General features: G+C 34.8%; 1 protein-coding gene across 1 annotated transcript in view; it reads right to left on the bottom strand.

The window, feature by feature from the left end:
• Positions 1–21950, bottom strand: part of LTBP1 (latent transforming growth factor beta binding protein 1) — a 490138-nt gene that overhangs the window by 260585 nt on the left and 207603 nt on the right. Inside the window, exon 5 of the mRNA XM_074209684.1 lies at positions 5429–5596. Coding sequence (XP_074065785.1) covers positions 5429–5596 — 168 coding nt within the window. The remainder of the gene's footprint in view (positions 1–5428; positions 5597–21950) is intronic.

The following is a 21950-nucleotide window of genomic DNA, read 5'->3' as shown; positions in this document are numbered from 1 at the left end:
AAGTGATTGATTCAAGTAGTCAGAATTTTAAAAACTATTTCCTACATTTATTTTCATGATTCCTTATAGCAAGGTTTAGTAATATGAGGTCCATGAATTAGGTTTTTGAAAAACTATTGTTTTAAATGTATTTCAATCTCCTTTGTAATCCATCATATTTTATTTCATGAATTTAAAAACATTTTTCTGAGAAGGGGGTCAATAAGCTTCACTAGACAGTCAAAGGAGTCAATGACAACAAGTTAACTCCTATCTTACAGTATCATAAACTTTGAGTTAGGCTACTATATTCAGTTCGGGGCACCATAATTTAGGGAAGGCATTGATAAACTACACAGTAAAAAAAAAGCTAAGATGATGAAGGGATTTGAGTCTGGATCACATGAGAATCTGTTGAAGGAACTAGGGATGTTTAGCCTAAAAAAGAGAAGATTCAGTACTGATGCAATAACTCAATCAGGAATCCAAAGGTCATGTCTTATAGAACAAGAAATGATGTGTCATTTTGGCTTCAGAAGGAAGAACCAGGAAAAATCAGTGGAAACATGTTGCAAAGAAGTACATTTAGATTTGACGTCAAGAAAACTTCCTAATAATTTGAGTTGACCATAAGTGGAATGGACAATGCATTTCCTCTAACTGGATATCCTCAAGCAAAAACTTAATGACTTCTTTTTTATGTATTTTGAAGAAAGAATTCCTTCTCAGACTAGATTGCTGCTAAGGTCCTTTCCATCTCAAATATTCTGTGTTTCTGCAACCTGAAGAATTATGCTAATTTCATACACCCTCCCCCCATTTGACAAAAGGAAATTGAAGCCCAGGGAGGTTGACTTGTCCAGAGTTACTTGGACTGTAAGGGACAAAGGCAGGAATAGAAGCCAGATCTTCTCACTCCAAAGTCAAGACCCTTTAAACTGTGCCACAATGTGTCTCATTTTCTTTGCCCATTATAGGAAATAGCTATGAGGATGAAAAAGGTTTTTACTTGTTGAACTTAATATTAATAACTTAATAAACTGTTTTTATCCATTTCAAAACCTAATGATATTAAAAGTTTTCTTGGATTTAAATGGGAGATAGTAAATCTGGTAAGGAGTACACAAGAACTTAAAACTCTAAAGTTGAGGCAATGGCTTCCACATAATAGTCAAAACTACTCATTTGGTCTCTTAAAGTCCTAACTTCCTCATCTGAAAAAGTAGAATAATTATATTTGTAACCCTCCATATCTCACAAGGAAAAACTATCAAGAGAAATGATAAAAAAAAAGAAGGGTAAAGAGGTACCATATGAACTCAATACATTCTTGGTGATCATTAATTTCTACCAAGACATTGTCAAATCAAGTATTTCATGTAGGCATTATTTCTGTATATTTCTATCATCACTATAACTGGAAGAAGAAATATCCTTATTAATTATATTTATGTAATTTTTCATAGTGTTAGACCCTTTATATAGTGATTATTTAAGAAACATAAGACTGAGTACAAGTTTAAGAAACAGAAGTTCAATTTCTTGAATCCTTATGAAATCAGAAGAATTCATTAGAAAAGAAACACCTAAACCAACAGCCCTTGGCAAATCCCATTTAAGGAAAATTAGTCCCAAGGGCCAGACCACAGACAGCCACAGATGAGAAGGGTCATAACAATTGAGAGATAAAGGAGGGAGGGGGTGGCTAGGTGGCTGCTAGGTGGCGTAGTGGATAAAGCACTGGCCTTGGAGTCAGGAGTACCTGGGTTCAAATCCAGTCTCAGATACTTAATAATTACCTAGCTGTGTGGCCTTGGGCAAGCCACTTAACCCCATTTGCCTTGAAAGAGCCTAAAGAGAGAGAGAGAGAGAGAGAGAGAGAGAGAGAGAGAGAGAGAGAGAAAGGGGGGGAGGGAGGGGAGGGGAGGGGAGGGAGCTGGGGAAAAGTGGGGAGAAGACAGGAAGAGAGGGAAAGAGGGAAGGATGGAAAAGAGAGGAAAGAAGCAGAGGAGAGAGGGAAGAGAAAAAAGAGAAAAGGAAATGAGTTAAAGAGTTAAAGAGAGAAGGGAGGTGGAAGAGGGAAGAGGGAGAGAAAAAGAGAGACAGAAATGAAGGGAAAGGAAGAAAAGATGGATAATGAAGGCTAATTGATCTATATAAGGTTAACTTTTTTTTTAGGTTTTTTTTTTTTGCAAGGCAAATGGGGTTAAGTGGCTTGCCCAAGGCCACACAGCTAGGTAATTATTAAATGTCTGAGACTGGATTTGAACCCAGGTACTCCTGACTCCAGGGCCGGTACTTTATCCACTGCGCCACCTAGCAGCCCCAGGTTAACTTTTTAATAATTAGAAAGTATAGTATTATAGTAACTCTTATATTTATACCTCACATTCATGAGATGCTTGAAATATTAACCATAAGATATTTAATTCATCCTCATTCAAACTCTGATGTAATTCATTTCTTTTGATTAATTAGTTAAGTGTCAATTGTGTACAAGATACTTGAGGAGAGAGAGACCAAATTTAGATAATATGTTTTCCACCTTCCTGGAACTTACAGAGTAGTGGGGCATAATAATGCAACTGCTGAGAACTTTAATAATATAAAATAATAAAGGTAGTAAGAAATAAATAGTACTAGTCCAATTGATTCCTCAGGAAAGGGTAACCAGTCACAAAAGAAATACCAAGCTGATGCCTGAATAGTAGCAGACTTGGCCTCTCTCATTTTATTGTCAATGGTCTCACACGTGACAGATAAGATAGAAAGGCAACATGTCACAATAAAAATCTACCCCGCATGTCTCTTACAGTCTTTTTCACATAAATTTCTCATTCTTACTGGGAGACTCTAACCAACCAAGGAATTAGGTGGCTAACAGATTATAACTAAGTTCATTTGTATGCTAAGTCAACTCTATCATTGGATTTCTTGACATTGAATAAATCATTTGTTGGCCTCAGTTTCCCCATTTATAAAATTAGAATAAAACTTAAGACTACATTATGAAGATTTAAAAAGTACTTTGAAAAATTACAAGTGTGATATAAAGAGAAACTATTATTATTATTATTGTAATCCTCCCAATATCTTCTGTACTTGTTAATATATTCCTTTTTACAGAGGCTCAAATTGTAATTTTCCAGACCATGAGGACTCAGATATACTGTCAGAAGCTTTCTAAAGTAATATTCTCAATTCTCAACTAACAAGCATTACTACATACAGGAAATTCATGAATTAGAAAAGCTACTAGTAGCATAACAGAGGGTTCATAATCTGTTCCTTGTTCTTTGAAACATATCTGCATATCAAATTCTATTTGTGAAAACCAAAAACATAAGATGTCTGAAAATTATATTTTATATTTTAAAATCATCTCTAGAAATCTAAGACAGATTTTAGAACCATCTCTGAAATCTATAAAATATTTGAGGAAAAATATACAAAGACCAATAAAAAGACAGACATACATATATACATATACACACACACACAAATAATATATTTCTCATCTCTGAATGGATAAAACCATTTATTATCATGCCTTTTCCCTGCACAATTCTAGCCTGTTTTTGGTAAAGTTCTTTGTGGTTTGCTATTTTTAACTGGCTTTATTCAGCATTTAAAAAAAATGCCACAGGTATATTGAGTCTAAAGATCTGGGGAAAAGCCAAAAAGGAAGATATATTACAAGCTTTAACAAGTATACTTCCACTATTTCTCAAAGTTTTTGAAATCTTCATTCCAAAGCAAATAGAAAACCAGTTACTACCTTATCCTTTCTTGTTTTTTCATCCCTGTTGTAAAAGAGAGCAATGATAAAGGCAAGAAGAAGAAGAAGGAAGAGGAGGAAGAAGAAAAGAAGCAGCAGCTGCTACTAGGAGAAGAAAAAAATGAATAGAAGACAAGAAATCCAAATAAAATAATGGAGAGAAAAATGCATGAAATCTACAACTGTCTTTCCTTGATAATAAGAAAATAAATAGAAAGTTGTACATTCCCTCACTAATACAATTATAAAAATTCTACAAATAATTTAGAAATTGAGTCACTAAAAATCATCTGGTTAACACTTTCTTTTTTTAGAGAAAAGGAAACTTAAAGCCTAGAGACTTTTAGTGGTTTATTGGTTAGTGGCAGAGTCTAGGAATCCTAACTACCACCAGGATGGCATACTTCCCATTACACCAGTCTACCTAATTTAGCAAAATTTAAAGGTCCACCTGGCCACTGTATCCTTTTTAAGGTACTCAAAAGAATACCCATTCTACAAACAGGAAATTCATGACTTATGAGTATACTGGCCTTACAAAAGAGTATGTATAGGGACTTTTAAAAACATGCCTGCTTTTTCCAGTTCTGTATTTCCAGGGAGCATGTTTAGACAACACAGCAACACCACAGTAAGAGTAACTGAAGAGCTAAGAATGAATTTGCTCAGACCTTTGTATTATCTTAATGAAAAATAATTTTGTTTTTTCTCTTCAAAAACTTAAACAATACTATGCCATCAAAAAAGTTAGATGTGGCATATAAATATCTGATACTCAGCTAGTTCTGCTCAGTAATCTGAAGGATAGTGCAGGAAGTTGCGATTATATGAATGCACATGACAAATCAAATTTTACTACAATAAACATACAGGACTGCATGGGAGGAGACAGGATGATAGCAGTCTGGTGAGCCAAAAATGAAGGATTAGCTCTTTTTTTTTGAATTTACAGAAAACTGTTTGGCTCCCCCCCCCCCCAAGAAGGCAGCATGGTTCTTTGGCTACTTTTTGGGACTCAAAAGTTATCACTCACCAAAGAAATGTTATTTTTCACAGTTTCTCTTATTGTACAAAATTGACAATACTGGCAATTGAATCAACTTCTCCAGCAAGAGATCCACATTATGTTTAAATTTGTAACATAATCTGGACTATGCAAAATAGAAACATAACAAGAGCCATCAAATGGCATTCTTTTCTGAAATGAGAATTCAGAATCCAACAGTTTTTATATATAGGTCCTTAAGGACAGTTTCATGATTTCAAGATTCATCATCATCATCATCTTTTATAACTTTCCCCAAAACATTCCTTGGGTGGAATATAAGAAACTGCACTATATCAGATTAAAATATTTCCACATTGATCAATCCAAGCCTTCACTTGTTTTCTGTCCAAAACTCAATTCTGTCTGTTCTGTCTGTCCCAGCACACACAATCACCAGACTGACAAATAGCAAAGGGCAATATTTTAAGCTTTCATTCCTTCAGGAAATAAAATGTCTTGTGGAAATCAGTTCAAAAAGTTAAAAAAAAGTTTCCCTAAAAGCAGTTTGGTAGTACTTTCTTATTAACAAGATCCTTTAATAAAAGAAGGAAGTAGTGAGAAGATGTAAATGCCATGAAAACAAAGAAATCTATACAGACAGCTACAGCTCTGGAATGACTTACCTACTCGGAAGTTTGTAGCTGTCAAAGTGTCCGCTGCATGCCCATTTTCACTAATGAGAGTGGTGGTATTTCCCTTCTCACAGTTATTCTGACAACTGCCCTTGGTGCAGGTCACTTTACAGATGCTTGGAGTAAAGACCACCTTGATGCGACCAGTGTGGTTACTTACTGGGAGCGGAGGCAGAGAAAAAAAGAAAAACAAATAGATCAGCTTAGTATCCATTAAATTTGCTTCAAAGGTTAAAAAAAAAAAAAGAGCACACGACCCGGACAGGTTTTTAAGGAAGGAGGGAAGCCTTCAGTGTTCTCTGCTCGGTATCCAGTGGTGTCTCTGAAACAGGAGTAGGAAGCTTAGCAAACAGAACTCTGGGATGCACTCCAAAACCACATTTGAAGTCAAGTCACCAGAGTGGGATTAGTAATCACAATGCTGTACTTGATTCACAGGCAGACAAAGAGCAATACGGAGGGCAAGAGAGATTAAATAGCCAACCCTGACAGGCAGATGCAACATAAAGAGGTTGGCCATGCACCTAGTGTGGAATAAATTCTTGTGTCCTCCTGCAGACTTTTCCGGTTTCTGCTGTTATTAAGTCACTATTTGCAGTCCGACCCCTGGAAATGTTTTAGGCATGCGGCGTGTCTGAAAACATCTGTCTCAAATCTCCTGGCACTCAGGTCTGAAGTGATCAAATCTTGTGACGCAGCCACTTGGGCACAATTTCTTTTTTTCACAAATCTATGACATTACTTCTTCATCGAACTTTGAGCAGAATAGATTTTGTTTGCCTTTCAGTTCCATCTACCTTAATAGGAGGAAGGTCAGGACAAAATGCTCAGAGCTAGCCCTGCAATAAAACATTACTTTGGAATTCTCACAGTTCTAGGCAGAATCTGAAAATGGCCCAAGTTTTAAAAACTAGATATTGTAAAGTGCCCATCAACAGATTCCAGATTACGTTGTCTTTGGCAAAGGGTGTGCTGGGCAGGGAGGATTTATTTCAATAAACATTCATCCAGTCTATACATTCCTTCAGGTATGTGGTATTAACTCTGATTTGCTAACTTTAACCCTAGGAATTCAACTCCGTTAACTTCAATATGTATTTAAAAATGCTAAATTCTGAGGCTTGGTAATTCAAAGACAAAGAAATGTTAACAGTCCCTGTCCTCAAGGAGTTTAAATTCTCCAAAAGGAGATTTGTGATAGCCAGGATTATAAACCCTAAGCAAATTCTTAGGTCAAATAAAATCTGCTTTCATCTATCAACATCTAGGACCCCAAAGTCTAAATCAGATATGCTCTTCTCACATCCAAAATTTTCCCTTCCCAGCTATATTTTTCCACAGTATATAATAGGGACTTCAACATCATGCCCCAGAAACCCTTTCAACCTGTAAGATACTTTAGTCCTGGAATTCACACCTCAAAAGTATTCTCAATTCCATAGGTTTTTTTTTCTTTTGTTTTGTTTTTTTGGGTTTTTTAGGTTTTTGCAAGGTAAATGGGGTTAAGTGGCATGCCCAAGCCACATAGCTAGGTAATTATTAAGTGTTTGAAGGCCAGATTTGAACTCAGGTACTCCTGACTCCAGGGCCGGTGCTCTATGCACTGCGCCACCTAGCCACCCCAATTCCATAGGTTTTTGAATGTTTGGATGACTCTTTCAATAGCTGCCATTTAGGAAAGTCACGAGGGTCAGTCATCTATTTCTTTACCTATTCATTTCTCAACAGAATACAATTCTCCTCCCATCACATGCATACATACATATACTCCCCACTCCCATTTTCAGCTTCTTTTTATGTGCTAGTTTCCTTCATTAAAATATAAACTCCTTGAGAGCAGGGAGTATCTTTCTTTTTACATGTAGTTGTCTTCCCAGTACTACCAAGTTCCTAATAAATTAATATTGACTGATAAACCTATACTCCATTTTTTATTCCGACATAAGATTTATTATTTATGAACATCTCATTGCATTCATCTCATTTGTTGATTAATCTTAACTAATGTTGAGTGCTAACAGGCAAAAATATTACCTCTACTGATATTTATATTTTAACAACTTTCTTTCTAGAAACCTTTCTAGAAACAATATGTCAAAGTCAAAGACTGAACATCTTCCTGTTCTGACTTTAAACTGAATACATATGATGCTTTATGGTGCTACAAGCTCAAAAAAAGGAAATAAAATAATTAGCATCTACCTTTGAAAACAGAATTAATGTCTCCTGTCTAACCACAACAAAAGGCTTTTTAAATAAGCAATGTACAGGTGCCTTCCAGGCCAATTGCTCTACTCTGCAGCTTCATTCCCTATATTCACAAGAAACCCAGGCATTAACCAGGAGGGCTGGGGCATCTTCGAGTTCTTCTGACTGGCCAAGCTTCAACTACCTCTATCATGGCTCTGATGAGGAAGGAATTTAATGCAGAAGTTATCTGTTTCTAGGAGTCCTCCCTCACCAAAGAAGTCACCCCAACTATCTCCTCATCTTATTCTATATTTAATAAGCAGGTTGTGAAGAAAGCCTTTTTTCTTAGAAAGCTGCAGAACAATTATAAATTCCCAGGGATCCATTTTGATTCAGGACCTAAAACAGCAACAAATGTACTAATTCAAAGGAATGACCATAAGGTGGGAAATGTAGGACATTTGGGATCAGTCAGGACTTTATTTGCCCTTCAGTAATAAGTTTATATGGCATTCTAAAATTTATAGATTCTATTCCCCTTTTTCACATCCACCCTCCATATGACTACTAAAAATCTAAGGCAGAGGTTTGACCTGGCTGCTCTCTTGCTCAAAAGTCCACAATAGCTCCCTGTTGCCCATAGGATGTAATACAAATTTCTTAGTTTGACAGTTAAAACCTTCAAATATCAAGTTCCAGCCTACTTACCAAGTAGTATCTCAGATGATTTCTTTAATGTACTTCAAGTTCTGGCCAAGTTGGAATGCCCTACTGTTTCTGAAAATCAGAATTCTATTTCTTGCCTCTGTGGCCTCTAAGAGTCTTTCTTTCCCTTCAAGGCTAAATTCAGGAGTTACCTCCTCCCAAAAGCTTTCCCTTTTTTTCTGCCTTGGGGTACACCCATGTATTTAAACTTGCATATACATGTGCATACATGCATATACACAGAGAATTACTTTATATTTAGTTAAAGGGCTTTCAGTGTCTTCATATCCTCAGCTAAGTGACCAGCATAATATTGGGGTCAAATAAATATCTGTTCAGTTCCATGTCTGCACAAAAACCTTGTGAACTAGGGAAGGCAAATATAATTTATCCCCATTTTAGAAGTGATGAATATAAGTTTCATTTTGAGATGTTAAGTGACTTATTTAAGTTCACATAATAACTAGCAGAGTCTGGATTCTGGCCCTGACCTCTTCTTATCTCAAGTGAAGAACTCTTTCCACTATATTGTACAGGCAGAGTGTGTTTCAACTGTTTATATAACTTCTCTTCCAAATTCTTATATGACTTTGGAAGACTGCATGAGTTTACCTTAGAGATGAGGAAAAAGTAAAAGAAGAAAAAAAAAAGAATATTCATTCTACAATTAGAAAAATCCATATGGCACAGTTTCTTTTCCTTTTCCAATAATATCACATACAAATTGAATTGCACTCAGTTCTCTGACCTTATTTATGATAACTTAAGTACATAGGATTTTTGGTTGATGTGTTGCTTATTCTTTTTGTTGGGGGGTAGAAGGTCAAAGAGTAGGATTAAACTCAGGAAAAAAGGAGATAATATCTTACCACTTCAAAAGCACATAAATTTGTGTTTTTTCTGGCTCAGTACAATCCTGAAATTAGAGATACTGTGCCAACTATTTTGTCTCCTCTGGCACTGACTTGTTGTACCAGCAGCTGCCATACAGATGTTCATACCTTCACCTAAATTATACTTACTTAGTGAAGCAGAGATCGACCATCCAAAGAAAGCAAACCCTTAATCATTATTCTCATTTCTCCTCCCATTCTACAGTAGTCACTTAATAGGCACTTGAGATTCTCTCAGTCTATTGTTTTTAAAAAGTTATAATACTATTTTGCCAAAAAAAATTGGCTTAGAATCATTTGGACTTTCAAAAGGCAAAGACAGTTTTATGTGACTCAATTCTGACTTTTACAGTGTCCACTTCTTCTTGGAAGGCAGAAGAATATTTTATTTCATTTTTCCCTGGTGTTTTAAAAGTTATTCTGCTAGAAAGCACTCTACTTCTAAAACAGACAGGTCTTCAGTAGATCTTATTTCTCACATCCTATTTATTTCTCTAATATTATTAACTTTGGTTTTTCAATATAAGGAGTATGATGATAGTCTGGGCAACTCCTATTGTCAGAAGATCAAATCAGTAAAAGTGAATGAGGACTGTTACCATATTGGCCACAAGAAGGAAAATTTTTCTATTGTAATCAACTATAAAAACTATCAAAGACCACCAACTAAGCTGCAGATGGATTGAAATCTGTATCAAGGGGTGGCTAGGTGGTGAAGTAGATAGAGCACCACCCTGGTGTCAGGAGTACCTGAGTTCAAATCTGGCCCCAGACACTTAATAATTACCCAGCTGTGTGGCCTTGGGCAAGTCACTTAACCCCATTGCCCTGTGCAAAAAAAAAAAAAAAAAGAAATCTATATCAAGTGAAAGAGTACCCAGACTGAGGAAATGAAAAATCTTTGATATTTAATTTGATATTTAAGTGCTAATTCTTTTCAGTATCAGTAGTGATTCTTCCACAAATGAGATTGTTTCACCAAACTAGTCATAATTCAGTAAATAGTAAGCTGATTTGAAAATATACCTTACCATGCTCCTAAACTTCTCTCCTTCTGCCTATCTGTGCCAATATTTCAAATATCTAAGATTTCATTAGTATGAACATTCTTCCTCCCAATGCAGATCATAACCTATCTTGCATCTTGGTATGCAGTCTTCCATTGATTAAAAAAAACCTGCATCATCTGGTGACCTACGATCTGGAGATGTGTCTTTTAGAAGTTGTTTAGGCTCTTCATCTAGTAACAGACTTGTCTTTTGGGGGTTCATGAAAAGTCTTTCAAGCCTGGAAGCACCTACCATAGTCTGTACTCCCTTGGCAAAGACTTCAAAAAGCAGTCACCTTCATACCACAATGTGGCAGGACACAACTTTTATAGAGAACATTCTGAATCTACCTTTCTTAACTCATTAAAAATCAAATCCATATTCTGCATGATAAAATTGATCTCCAAGGTAGCAGGGTACCGATAATGGTCTATCAGGGAAAGCAGAATGTAGATGTAGATTAAACCCTGTGGTGTGACAAAATGAATAGGATACAGGAACTGGAATCTAGAAGATCTGAGTTCGTATTCAGCCTCAGATTCTAAAATAACTTGTGTGATCTCTGGGTAAGACATTTAATTTATGGCTAACTCAGTGTTCTCATATGCAAAACTTCCCAGGGTCCTTGTGAGGATACAATTTGAATATTTGAAATATAATATTGAAAAGCATCCTGCAAACCTTAAAGTATTACATGAATGCTAGCTATTGCCGTGGCTATTGTTGTTACTGTTATCATTATTAGGTGATTCTAAGAGAGGGGCATAGTTGTGGGGTATGGGGTGGGAAGAAAGGATGGCAGTTATTTCATTTTAGCAGAGATCAAAGAATCATTGAGTTATAGGAGTGAAAAAGACTTAAGAGATAACCAAGCCCAACTTCATTGTTTTATTGATGAAGACTCAGAAATATTGAAAGATTTGTCCAAGGTCACATTAAAATTCTGTAATAAAGCTGATTCCAAGACTTGCAGCATGAAACTCACTTTTCTAGTGTGCATACCAGAGCATCACAAGCCACAGGTCTAAAGTCAACCATAGCCAATCCCATCAAGAATCAAAAAGAAAAGTTTTGGCACAATATATTTGTTCTTCAGAGGACATAATTAAAGTAGTTCATTTGTTTCTTCCTCATAGATAAATCAGCACAAGCAATCTTGAGCAGATATGGGGTTTTGGCTAGAATAGAACAATTTCAGCTATTCAACAGGATTTACAAATCAGTCAAGATGACCTAAAGAGTTAAGAATCAATATTCTACCCTGAGTTTCTATTAACCCTGATATGAATTTCTCCCTCCAAAGAGAAACAAGCCTAAAAGCCCCCCCAATCCAAGTTTTCAAAAAAATTTTCAAAATCTATGTGAAATGATATCAACAGAAATACCACAGCCAAAAATTAGTTCAGTGGTCATCCTTATCTCATAAGGCCAGAATATGGTCAACATACAAAATCAGCTGTGAAATAAACAACACAAGTTTAAGACTCACATCAAATGTTATGAGCAAATACATTCATTCCCTTCAGTACTCATCCAGAATGTAATGTCATCATAATATTAACATTTATCCATTTTAAACAACAGGGAGAAAGCACAGGCAATTTCCTCCAAGAAAGAGAAGCAACCTCTCCCATAATTGAATACTTCTAATAATACTCAGGAGTAATTTCATGATCAAGTCATGGATACTTTCTTCAGGGTGTTAAAGAAATTGAGCTGATATTTAGCTCTCCCATTTATGGTCCATTTAGTGCCTAAAGTCCAATAATTCTTTAAAGGATGAAAGAAGTGCAAAATTAAATTAAACTTAACAGACCTTCCTTATCAAGCGTCTTGGGGACTGCTTAAATATTCCTAAAATATTAGTTAGGTGGATAGAGCACTGGGCCAGACAAAAACTTAATTCAAATATGGCCTCAAACTCACTAGTTGTGTGACTCTGCAAGTCACTTCACTCTTTGCCTTAATCCACTGGAGAAAGAAATGGCAAACCACTCCAGTTAATCTTTGCCAAGATATGGGTCTCAAAGAGTTGGACACAACTAAATGACAACAAAATATAAAGGCCATTAAGAACCATAGAATGTTTGAGCTCCTCAAAAAAGGTGCTGTGTAAATCCATGCTATTGTTTATATCTGTTGTTCTATCAACAAGCTCTTCTCTTCCTAGAAAATCTGCCAGAAGGAAAAGACAAATGAGATCTCTAGTATTGGTGTAAATACTTCCTCAGATAAGTATCTTTAGATATGTTTTAACATTCTGCCTCAAGTTTTCCAGGTAAAGAAATATTAAACTAAAGAAGTAAAATTATAAAAAACAAAAACAAGAAAGCTGCAAAGGTGAAAAAAAGAAACACAATTATAAGAACTTTTGTGCTTTCCCCCCCCCAATTATTCTCTCAGATTGTACTACTTTAGAAGACCCTATCTTTGTACATGTATATGCTTATAGGTTATACATACATACATGATTATACACACAAAATATGTGTGTGTGAGACATTCTTGATAGAGGCATGGTATTAGAATTTGGAATACCTGGGTTCAGGTCCTCTCCAGACATATACTAGTTGTAATCATGGGCAAACTCCTTAATACCCAGTGTTCCCAAACAACAACTCTCTAATGGTTGCATATTCAGTATTGTCTGTGATAAATTCTTTGGTGGTTGAAGTATTCAAACATCATCAAGATTTGGTAGCCGTTTAACAAAAAGGTAGATGATGGTTTTAAAAATGGTGATACATTAAATGCATTGAGATTTATTTCCAGGTTCAAATATACTTAATACCATTACATTCTCCTCTTCCTTATATGCACACTAATAACATGGACAGAAACCATTGTGTGGATGTGCTTAATAACTATATATTCATGTGCTTCATAAGTGTACATTGTGTATAAATGCTTAGTAACTGCATACTCACTCACTTATTTTATTTTTGGTCTGAACTTTTGAATTGGTTAATTTGTGATACTACTTTCAGCTGAGTAGATTGTTACCTCATCTCAATGCATTTAATGTATCACCATTTTTAAAACCATCATCTACCTTTTTGTTAAACGGCTACCAAATCTTGATGATGTTTGAATACTTCAACCACCAAAGAATTTATCACAGACAATACTGAATATGCAACCATTACCCAATAGGGAGATGAATAACTATATATGTAAATATTAGCCCCTTTATAGCAACAATTTTCAGAAGTACTGAAATGAACAATTATACAAAATTTCAGAGATTCTAATTATGAATTTTCAAAAAAATCTGTCATATTCCTCAAATAACTCATGATCATAAAAATTTTTTACCAAGGTAGAGTATGGGTGGTTCAGATTGAGTGTTGGAAACTCTGCAAATATTACAGAACATTTTTCTGAATCATCAAAGAACAACAAAAGGATGACAAATTCAAAGCTGACCTTTTGCATTAAATAGGCCACTGAAAATAACTGAGCAGTCATAAAAAAGCCAAGTCTTTTACAACCATTTTCCTAGAAAGATCTCTTCCATGTACCTAATTTTCAAAGGATATCATGCCAACACTGAACAAGCATGAGTCAAAAGTATCATCAATTTTTACTACATGTTGAGTAAGAATGCCAATGATCACATTATTTCTAATTCACTAAGAGCAACATGGACATCCAAGAGCACCAGATTCAGATACTGAATTTCTGGTTCAGATTTATATAGGCTCTGCAATTAACCAATAAGAATAACACATTCTGATCTGTACCTCAGTAAGACTCTAACTGGGGTACAAATTTGGACTGAGGCTATAAAAATAAGAAACTCTGTCCCAGCTCTGGATACTTTTCATTGAAATCAAGACTCCTCATTGATTGCTTTCATTTCCCCCATTGCTAATTTTGAACATGAATGTTTAAAGACTTACATGGGAAATTTTATGAATTTCCCTTCTCTCCCTGTTTTCCTACTTTTCTGAGTTCATAACTCCATTTGTGAAGAGAATATTTTATATCTTTTTATATGTCTTAGGTCTGTCCCTTTCTCCTGAATGTTTCTCTCCTTTATGCATTGAGAGGAAGTATTTTTCACTAGAAATGTAAAAACTGACCTGATTTCAATTTCTGGAAAGAAACAAAAATATTTTTACAAGTGTGATATATATGTTTTATGGAGCTTTAGGGGAGCTAATAAGCCTTACACCCAAAAAGCATTTTAGTCATCTGGCAGGACCTTACCCAGTGGTCAGTTTGGGGAAAATATAAATTAGCAATAAAAGTCACATATGAAATATCTTAATAATATTTTCAAATGATTAATTATAAACTAAAAACCAACCAATACTTGCTTAAGTACATTAAGTTTACTTAAGTAAATTAAAATATATTTATTTCAATTTATAAGATATAATTTTAGTCTACTATATTAAGATTATTTACTTCTCAAATAATTCTCATTAACATTTCTTTTTATGTGGCTGTAAGTGATATACAACCTTGTTCAAGTTCGTCTCAAATCACTGTTTTTTCATAAAGGTTTTCTAGTTTTCTTTATATTTATCATGCTCAAGTCTTAATTTCATGGTAGTGTTCCATATGAGTATACCACAATTTGCATAATCGCTCCCTTACTATATAATTCTGCTATGAAAATCCACTGGATCCAAAGATTAGATTGAGATTTAGAAGGGATCTTCAGAGATCATCTATTTCAACTTCACCAGTTTCCTCATAATAAGATTAAGTCTTAGATTGATTAACTTCCTTAACATCACATAGTAAAGTCAGTGAAATAACTTGGGGAAGAACTCAAATTTCCAATCTTCCATCACATTCTCCAACTCCAAACCTAGTGTTCTCTCCATTATATCAATCATTGAACAGATAGCAATGGAATTAGTGGGTCAAACAGATGATTTTTTTAACTTTTACTGCATTCAGTCAAACTGCTATCTAAAAATGATTCTCCAAGTTTATAATTTCTCCAAAAATGAGCAACTGTACCTGCTTTCCCACAACTTTGTCAGTAGAGTTTCATTGTTTTTTATTATTTTCTTAACTATTGTAATAGGTATATAGGTGTAGTTCTATATTTGTCTCTTTTTGATTACTAGTAAGGCTGAATTTTTTTAATAATCTATATTTCTTCCTTTGAAAATTATTTATTCATATTCTTTGAACATTTATCCAATGTGGAATGAGAGGTGTCTCTGCAAATTTTAAATAGTTTCTTATATAATTTAGATGTCAAGTTTTTAAACTGTCATATTTAGAGGCAAAGCTGGAACAAGAAGCCAGTTTTCTGAAATCCAGTTCACTGACTTTTTCCTCATTATTTCATTTTGCATTTTCTGAGTTTTCTCTCCAATAACATTTCTTAAATTCACTAGTTAGAAGACTAAAAACTAACTGTACTTGTGGCAATCTGAAAGGTTACTGGTTTTAATGATACTGTGTCTACAAATTCTGAAGATCTGCACTATGCCAAAAAGTCAAAATTTAATCATCTCAATACCTTAAATGGCGACATTTCTGTGAATGAATAGAAAACATAAGCAATTGCCTGAATCCAAAAGTCTAATAATCCCTGAATCCACAACTAAATCTCTCACATTATACCCTGAAACTATTATTTTTAGATTACAATTCAAGATGCTAATCTTTCTAAGACCCTTTCCTTAAAAATGATTTAAAAGACATGTTTTAAAAATGATTTTCACACCTAAGTGGGATGTTTTGTTTGTAAAGGATATGGTATGTACTAGATTTAGAAATAAGAGCCCCTTTTAACCATCTGTAATATCACATTTGTTTCTCAAAGCACATATTTTAAGATTCATTCTTTAGCCTGATTTAGACAGTCCTCTCTTCCAGAAGTTCAAGAAATAAGCTTCTAAAACAGCAGTGGTGCCCTTTTTTGGAGATGCAACAAACTGAACTTACTTCTTAAACTGGAGTGTCCAATAACCCAGTTAGAAAGAACCACACCACAAAAATCAATAATGCTTGATCTGTCTCCCTAACCAAATGGTCAGTTGCTTTTAAAAGCAGAAGTTTTAGTGTTAGGTCTAGAGTGGTTACTTCTTAATAATTAAAAATAATAATAATAATAATAATAATAATAACCAAACCCTTACAACAACCCCATAAGGTAGAAAGTATGTTTCCTATAATTCCTATCTTAAAGATGATAAAGTCACTCAGCTACTGTCAAAGCTGAGCCCAAAATCAGTGCTCTTTCTTGCTATACTTGATTGTTAAACATCTGAATGATAAGAATTTTTTTAAAAACGCTTCTTGAAATGTAGCCAGGTAAATGAATATACACAGAAAAAAATTCCAGTCAGTCTTCAACTTTCTATGAACTTTTGTTGAAGTAAATCTTTTTTTTATTTTTAGAAGTTTGTCTAGCACTCAAAGATAGACATGATTTGTCTATTTACTATTTCCAAGACAGTTTTCTTTTCCATTTTTGGGTATCTTAATAGATTTTCTCCCATGCCACCCAGTGTGTCAGTGCTATTTCTGTAAGATCAAGAAGCTGAAGTCACAGTTCATATGTAAGATGCTATCATTACAATGAAATATTAAACATTTTTAAAAAAAATTTTTTGCTTTTTTTTTACTTTTACTACAAAAACAATTGCTTCTGAACTGCTATATCATAGATAACAGCATATCAACTTGTTCTTCCCTGGGATTAGACTAATTCAAAACATATTTTTCAAAAATTCCCCAAAGATCATGCTTAACATGTGCTAATTTTCAGTCGAAACTACATATGTTTTATACAAAATGGGGATTCAGAGAATAAGAATTATAAACTAAAATGAAATTTCAAAGATTAGGGGATCATAGATTTAGAACTGGAAAAAAATTCAGAGTAGGTCCTCAAATGGAATGTTTTCAAGTGTGGTCTGGGGACCACTGGGAACCCCCAAGGTCCTTTTAGGGCATCAGAAGTCAAAACTACTTGCATGATAAGATTTAAAATTTAATAAGATAAATATCAACAAAATTAACAAGGGGACATCTTCATTTCCCCAGAACCCATTCCTGCTGGAAATAGTTCCTTTTCTCCTTCCCTTATGGAGTTCACTGTGGAACCTATTAAATCCAAAGAAAATGTATATGTACTTGTTTATCCCTTCTCTGAAGCAATTCAAGAGATGAGATGGAAATCTAATACAAAAATGGGGGACAGATGAGACCAACTAGAAAAAATATTTATGTAAAAAGAGAGATAAGACTCTGCTTATAAAGAAAGAATACCCAATGTCTGAAATCAAAGATCTCAAAGGAGGGTTTAATGCCATTAGCATGGTGCTGTATTCTTAAAGGATACTTGAACACTTTTTTCCATCTGGCACCAAAGGCAGACGTGTGGAGGGAAATGACTTATTGCATTTTATAAAATTTAAATTCTGCATTTCTGAATAAATAAAGGAGCAGAAGGACAGTACAGGGGAGGAAACCACAACCACCTGAGGATTAAATAGGCATTTGGAACAGTTCAGACTGCCAGGCCACAAGTATATACCTTGGTTTTCTCTTGAGGTAGTACAATCTTATAACACAGTCAGTGAAAACTTAGAGCAACTGAAAATAAAATTATAATTTGCAACTGCTTTTATTCAAAGTGACTAGAAGAAAAGTTGAAGATGCTCTAATTGAAATTCTGAAGCTTTACCAAATGTCAAGAAAACTTCCATATTGAAAAAAAAGAGATCATAGAAAGAATAACTAGAAGAAAGTCTGGGACACCAATTAATGGTATGGAAACTTGTAAGTTACTTAAAATTGAAGAATCAGGGAAATGAAGCATGTAAAAAAAAATTGATGTCATTAAGTTCCTCTCTTGACCAACATACATGTAACCACTCTGTAGTCCAATTTAAAATTCATCAATAGACTCAACTATTCCATTTGGAAGACTACTGCCAAATCATACTGATCCCATCATCAGAAAATTTTTCAGTCTAAAATCTCCTTTTCTTTATTTAATTCCATTCTACATAGTTATTTGCCCTTGAACATGTTGACCAAAATCACAAAGATAATTGGATGTCAGTTAAAAAAAATAATTGCTATACCTATTCTAATGCTATTTGCAAACCTTCCAGCTTTTAGCTAATATTTTTTTTCCTAATTATTTTTCCATCACTCATTTTTGCACTCTAACAAACCAGTGATCAGAAAATCATAGAATCCCAGAGTTTAAAAGGCTCTCAGAAGTCAAGTGCAACTCTAACTGAAAATCTGTCCTTTCTGCAATGTCATCAAAAGATAGTGCCCTGGTCTCTTCTTTTTTTTTAATTTTTTTTAGGTTTTTGCAAGGCAAATGGGGTTAAGTGGCTTGCCCAAGACCACACAGCTAGGTAATTATTAAGTGTCTGAGACCAGACTTGAACTTAGGTACTCCTGACTCCAGGGCCAATGCTCTATCCACTGCACCATCTAGCCACCCTGCTGGTCTCTTCTTGAACAGACTTTTGGGACTGGAATAACTTTTTCAAATAATATGTTTTTTGAAAAGAATAAAGTTTTCTTACTTTATTACTGCTATCATTATACTTCCTTGCTTTGCAAGTTTGTGGACATCGCATATCTTTAGTTTCCTTGATACCTTCTTATTTTTCAATTTAACTTCCTTAAGAGCTCCCATATGATATGATTAAGTCAGTAAATGAAGGAATGACACAGCATTACCTCTCAATCTCTGCTAGATCTATTTCCTCATCTGTAAAATGAGGACAGTAGTAATTATCTCACAGGAGTAAGAGGAAAATATTTCTATCAGCTACTTAAATAGGAGCTATACTTGGGGTTATTTAGTCAATTCTCCTCATATTCAGCAAGGGTCTCATAATAATGATAGATATGAAGCCTGAGGCAATTTCAAAGAAGTAAACTACACTAACAGACCAGTGTGTTAATTTTCAGTATTTATTAAAAATCTAATTTAAACTGGAGTCTTTTAGGCTCTAAACTTGTGTGGCCAAATTAGTTTTTGAGGCAAATATGATCTTCATGCATGCTTTTAAGAGAAGAAAAAAAGAGAAGAAAAATTGAGTCAACAATGACAATGTTTCATGTTTTTTTTCCTAAAGAATGTTTTTTTCCTGCTAAATCAAAGCTTATTAGTACAATTCTTTCAATTGCCCAGAAATAGAATATTTAAGGAAGAAATGACACTTTCAGAATTCATCTAATCCAGTATTCCTTCTACTCCATTTCTTAAAATAAGGAGATTAAGGTTCAGAAATGTTTGTTGCAACTGAGACTAGGCACAAATCTCCTGAAATAAATAATCCAATGTGGTTTTCATCACATCATACTTCCTAAGCTATTCTCCAGTTCTATCAACACTATTTTTGATATGGCATAGATTTGATTTATCTGTGCAAGAAAAAGAAACTTCCGTTAAAGAAATATCTAAAACTGAGAAAATGCTCATACAAAGGAAAAAAAAAACACATCTTCAATAATTTCAAGGGTTATATGCATGCATAATGACCCATAATTTTAAAGGAAAGAGAGGAAGGGAAAAAGAGACTATAATTAGTTCTGTTACAGCATCAGATATGATAAAAAATTATTGATACAGCACAGTTTTGTGCTCATTTTCTAGATTTCCTTGGTAAAGTTTCTTTTTCTTTTCTTTTAAATGGGTAATGACATGCATACACACCTTAATGCATTGTTTAACTTCTTTTAATAGGAAAACCATGAACTTTTTTTGGTCTTCCTATATGAAGCCCACCATCACATGGAGCTGAGAACTAATGTATTATCACATTCTAACAGAAAAGTGAAATTTTCTTCTTAAACAGAGAATTCTCCTTTGCAGTAAATTTGAAGGCTTAAAGTACCACTGTAATAAGACCTACCTGCTCACCTCTAGCTAACTTTGGAGAATTAGCTCAGCTTTTAGGCACTCTGGCAATGAAACACCTTGGCTGCTTCTGGCCAGCATGTGTGACTCAGTGCTGAAGGTCTCAGGTGATTAGGGGATTATTAAGCCAATCTTATTGGCTACTAGGCAGTAGCTGACTCGGTGGAACTTGAAAAAATGGAGTGACCTCAGTCCTGGGTTTCTTTACTTCCTACAACTCTTAAGGAAACATCAGTTTGGGGAGGGATATGAACAAAGTTGGCAACAACCTTGTAAATTCAAGAGTTCTAAAGATTCTTAATCATGCTGATTACATTCAGTAGACCCTGACAATTATCCTAGTGCTCTTGGAAAAGAGAACCACCAGGCAATAGGTGAGCCCAATCCCTGACCTCAATTGATAGAAACACGTATCTTGAGAAAGACAGTCTATGCTTAAATAAATCTTTCCTGGGACTTTTATATGGGATTAGAGAGAGCCAAAGAGTATGAGAAAAGGAACTTAATGCCTTTCAATTCCCCTAGGATTGAAACTGGTCTGCATTGTATGTATGTTTTATGAGGGATGAGGGAAAGTGAGTAAGAAGCTGATTCCAGTGAGAACAACCCATTAATGAAGAGGAGTATGGTCCTCATAGTCCTTGTGCATCTAGAAGCAATTTGCAATAGGTAAGAAAATAGATCATCATATTTTAGTTGAAAGGCCACCTCAGAGGCCATCTCCTTTAACCCATAATGAAAAGAGAACCTGACCATAACATATCAAATAAGGTTATGTCTCTGCTTGAAAATAACTAAGAGAGAAGACCTCTAAGACCACTTCTTGAGGCAGCCCAATGGATTTCTGAATCCAGTCCTAATTCTTGGGAAATTTTTCCAGACATAAAGCTTAATTTGACTATTTAAAACTTCCATCCATTGTTTCTTGTTGTGCCCTCTGGATATGAATGAAGCAAGTCCAAACCATCTTCTACATGATAATCCTTCAAATACTTAAAAATATTTGTCATGGATCCTCTCTGAGTCATCTCTTTTCTAGGCTAAATATTCCTAATTTACTTTAACTAGTCCTCACATAATATGGTCTTAAGGTCCTTTAACCATTCCTGTTGCTTTCCTCTGGATGGTGTCCAGTTTATCAATGTCCATATTAAACTGTAACACCCAGGACTGACCACAATACTCCAGATGTGGAATATCTTGGCAGGACACAGAAGGATTATCACCTCCTTATTCCTGGAAGCAATTTCTTTCAATACAGCCCAAGATCACATTAGATTTTTGGCTATCATATGTGATTTTGTGATTCAGAGGACCTACACTGGGACAGCACCAAGCAGAACTTGTATTTCCCCTTCTTTTCCCACAAATTTATAAATTGATATCTTGTAGCCAAGAGACTTATACAAGTCAGATTAACTCTCAAATTCTCAGTGAAGATAATCATCCTTGTCTTCCCTACTTCCAGCATTGCTGGTAGATTAAATGAACTCATAGTATATACTCTAGACGAAGTATTGTGTAGTCTGCTAAATTCTACAAAAATCTAAGATTATATCATCACTCAACATGTCCAAAACTGAACTCATAATCTTTCCCCAAAAACCGTTCTACCTTCTTAACTTCCCTGTTACTTATGTTACCTATGCATGTGGGATGTTAAGAGAAGACTAATACTTCTAGTGTGAAAGCTTGCTGGATCCTTTTCAGATCTGCTCATCTACCTTTGCTGTCCATCTTGATACCCAACTCTCACTTGTGACTCCAAGAGACTGTAATGCACTTGAGCCACACTACAAGTAAAACCA

The sequence above is a fragment of the Macrotis lagotis genome, chromosome 1, assembly GCF_037893015.1.
Source record: "Macrotis lagotis isolate mMagLag1 chromosome 1, bilby.v1.9.chrom.fasta, whole genome shotgun sequence".
Lineage (NCBI taxonomy): Eukaryota > Metazoa > Chordata > Mammalia > Peramelemorphia > Peramelidae > Macrotis > Macrotis lagotis.
Note: the sequence above shows the minus strand (reverse complement) of the source record. Positions and strands in the feature narration are given on the sequence as shown.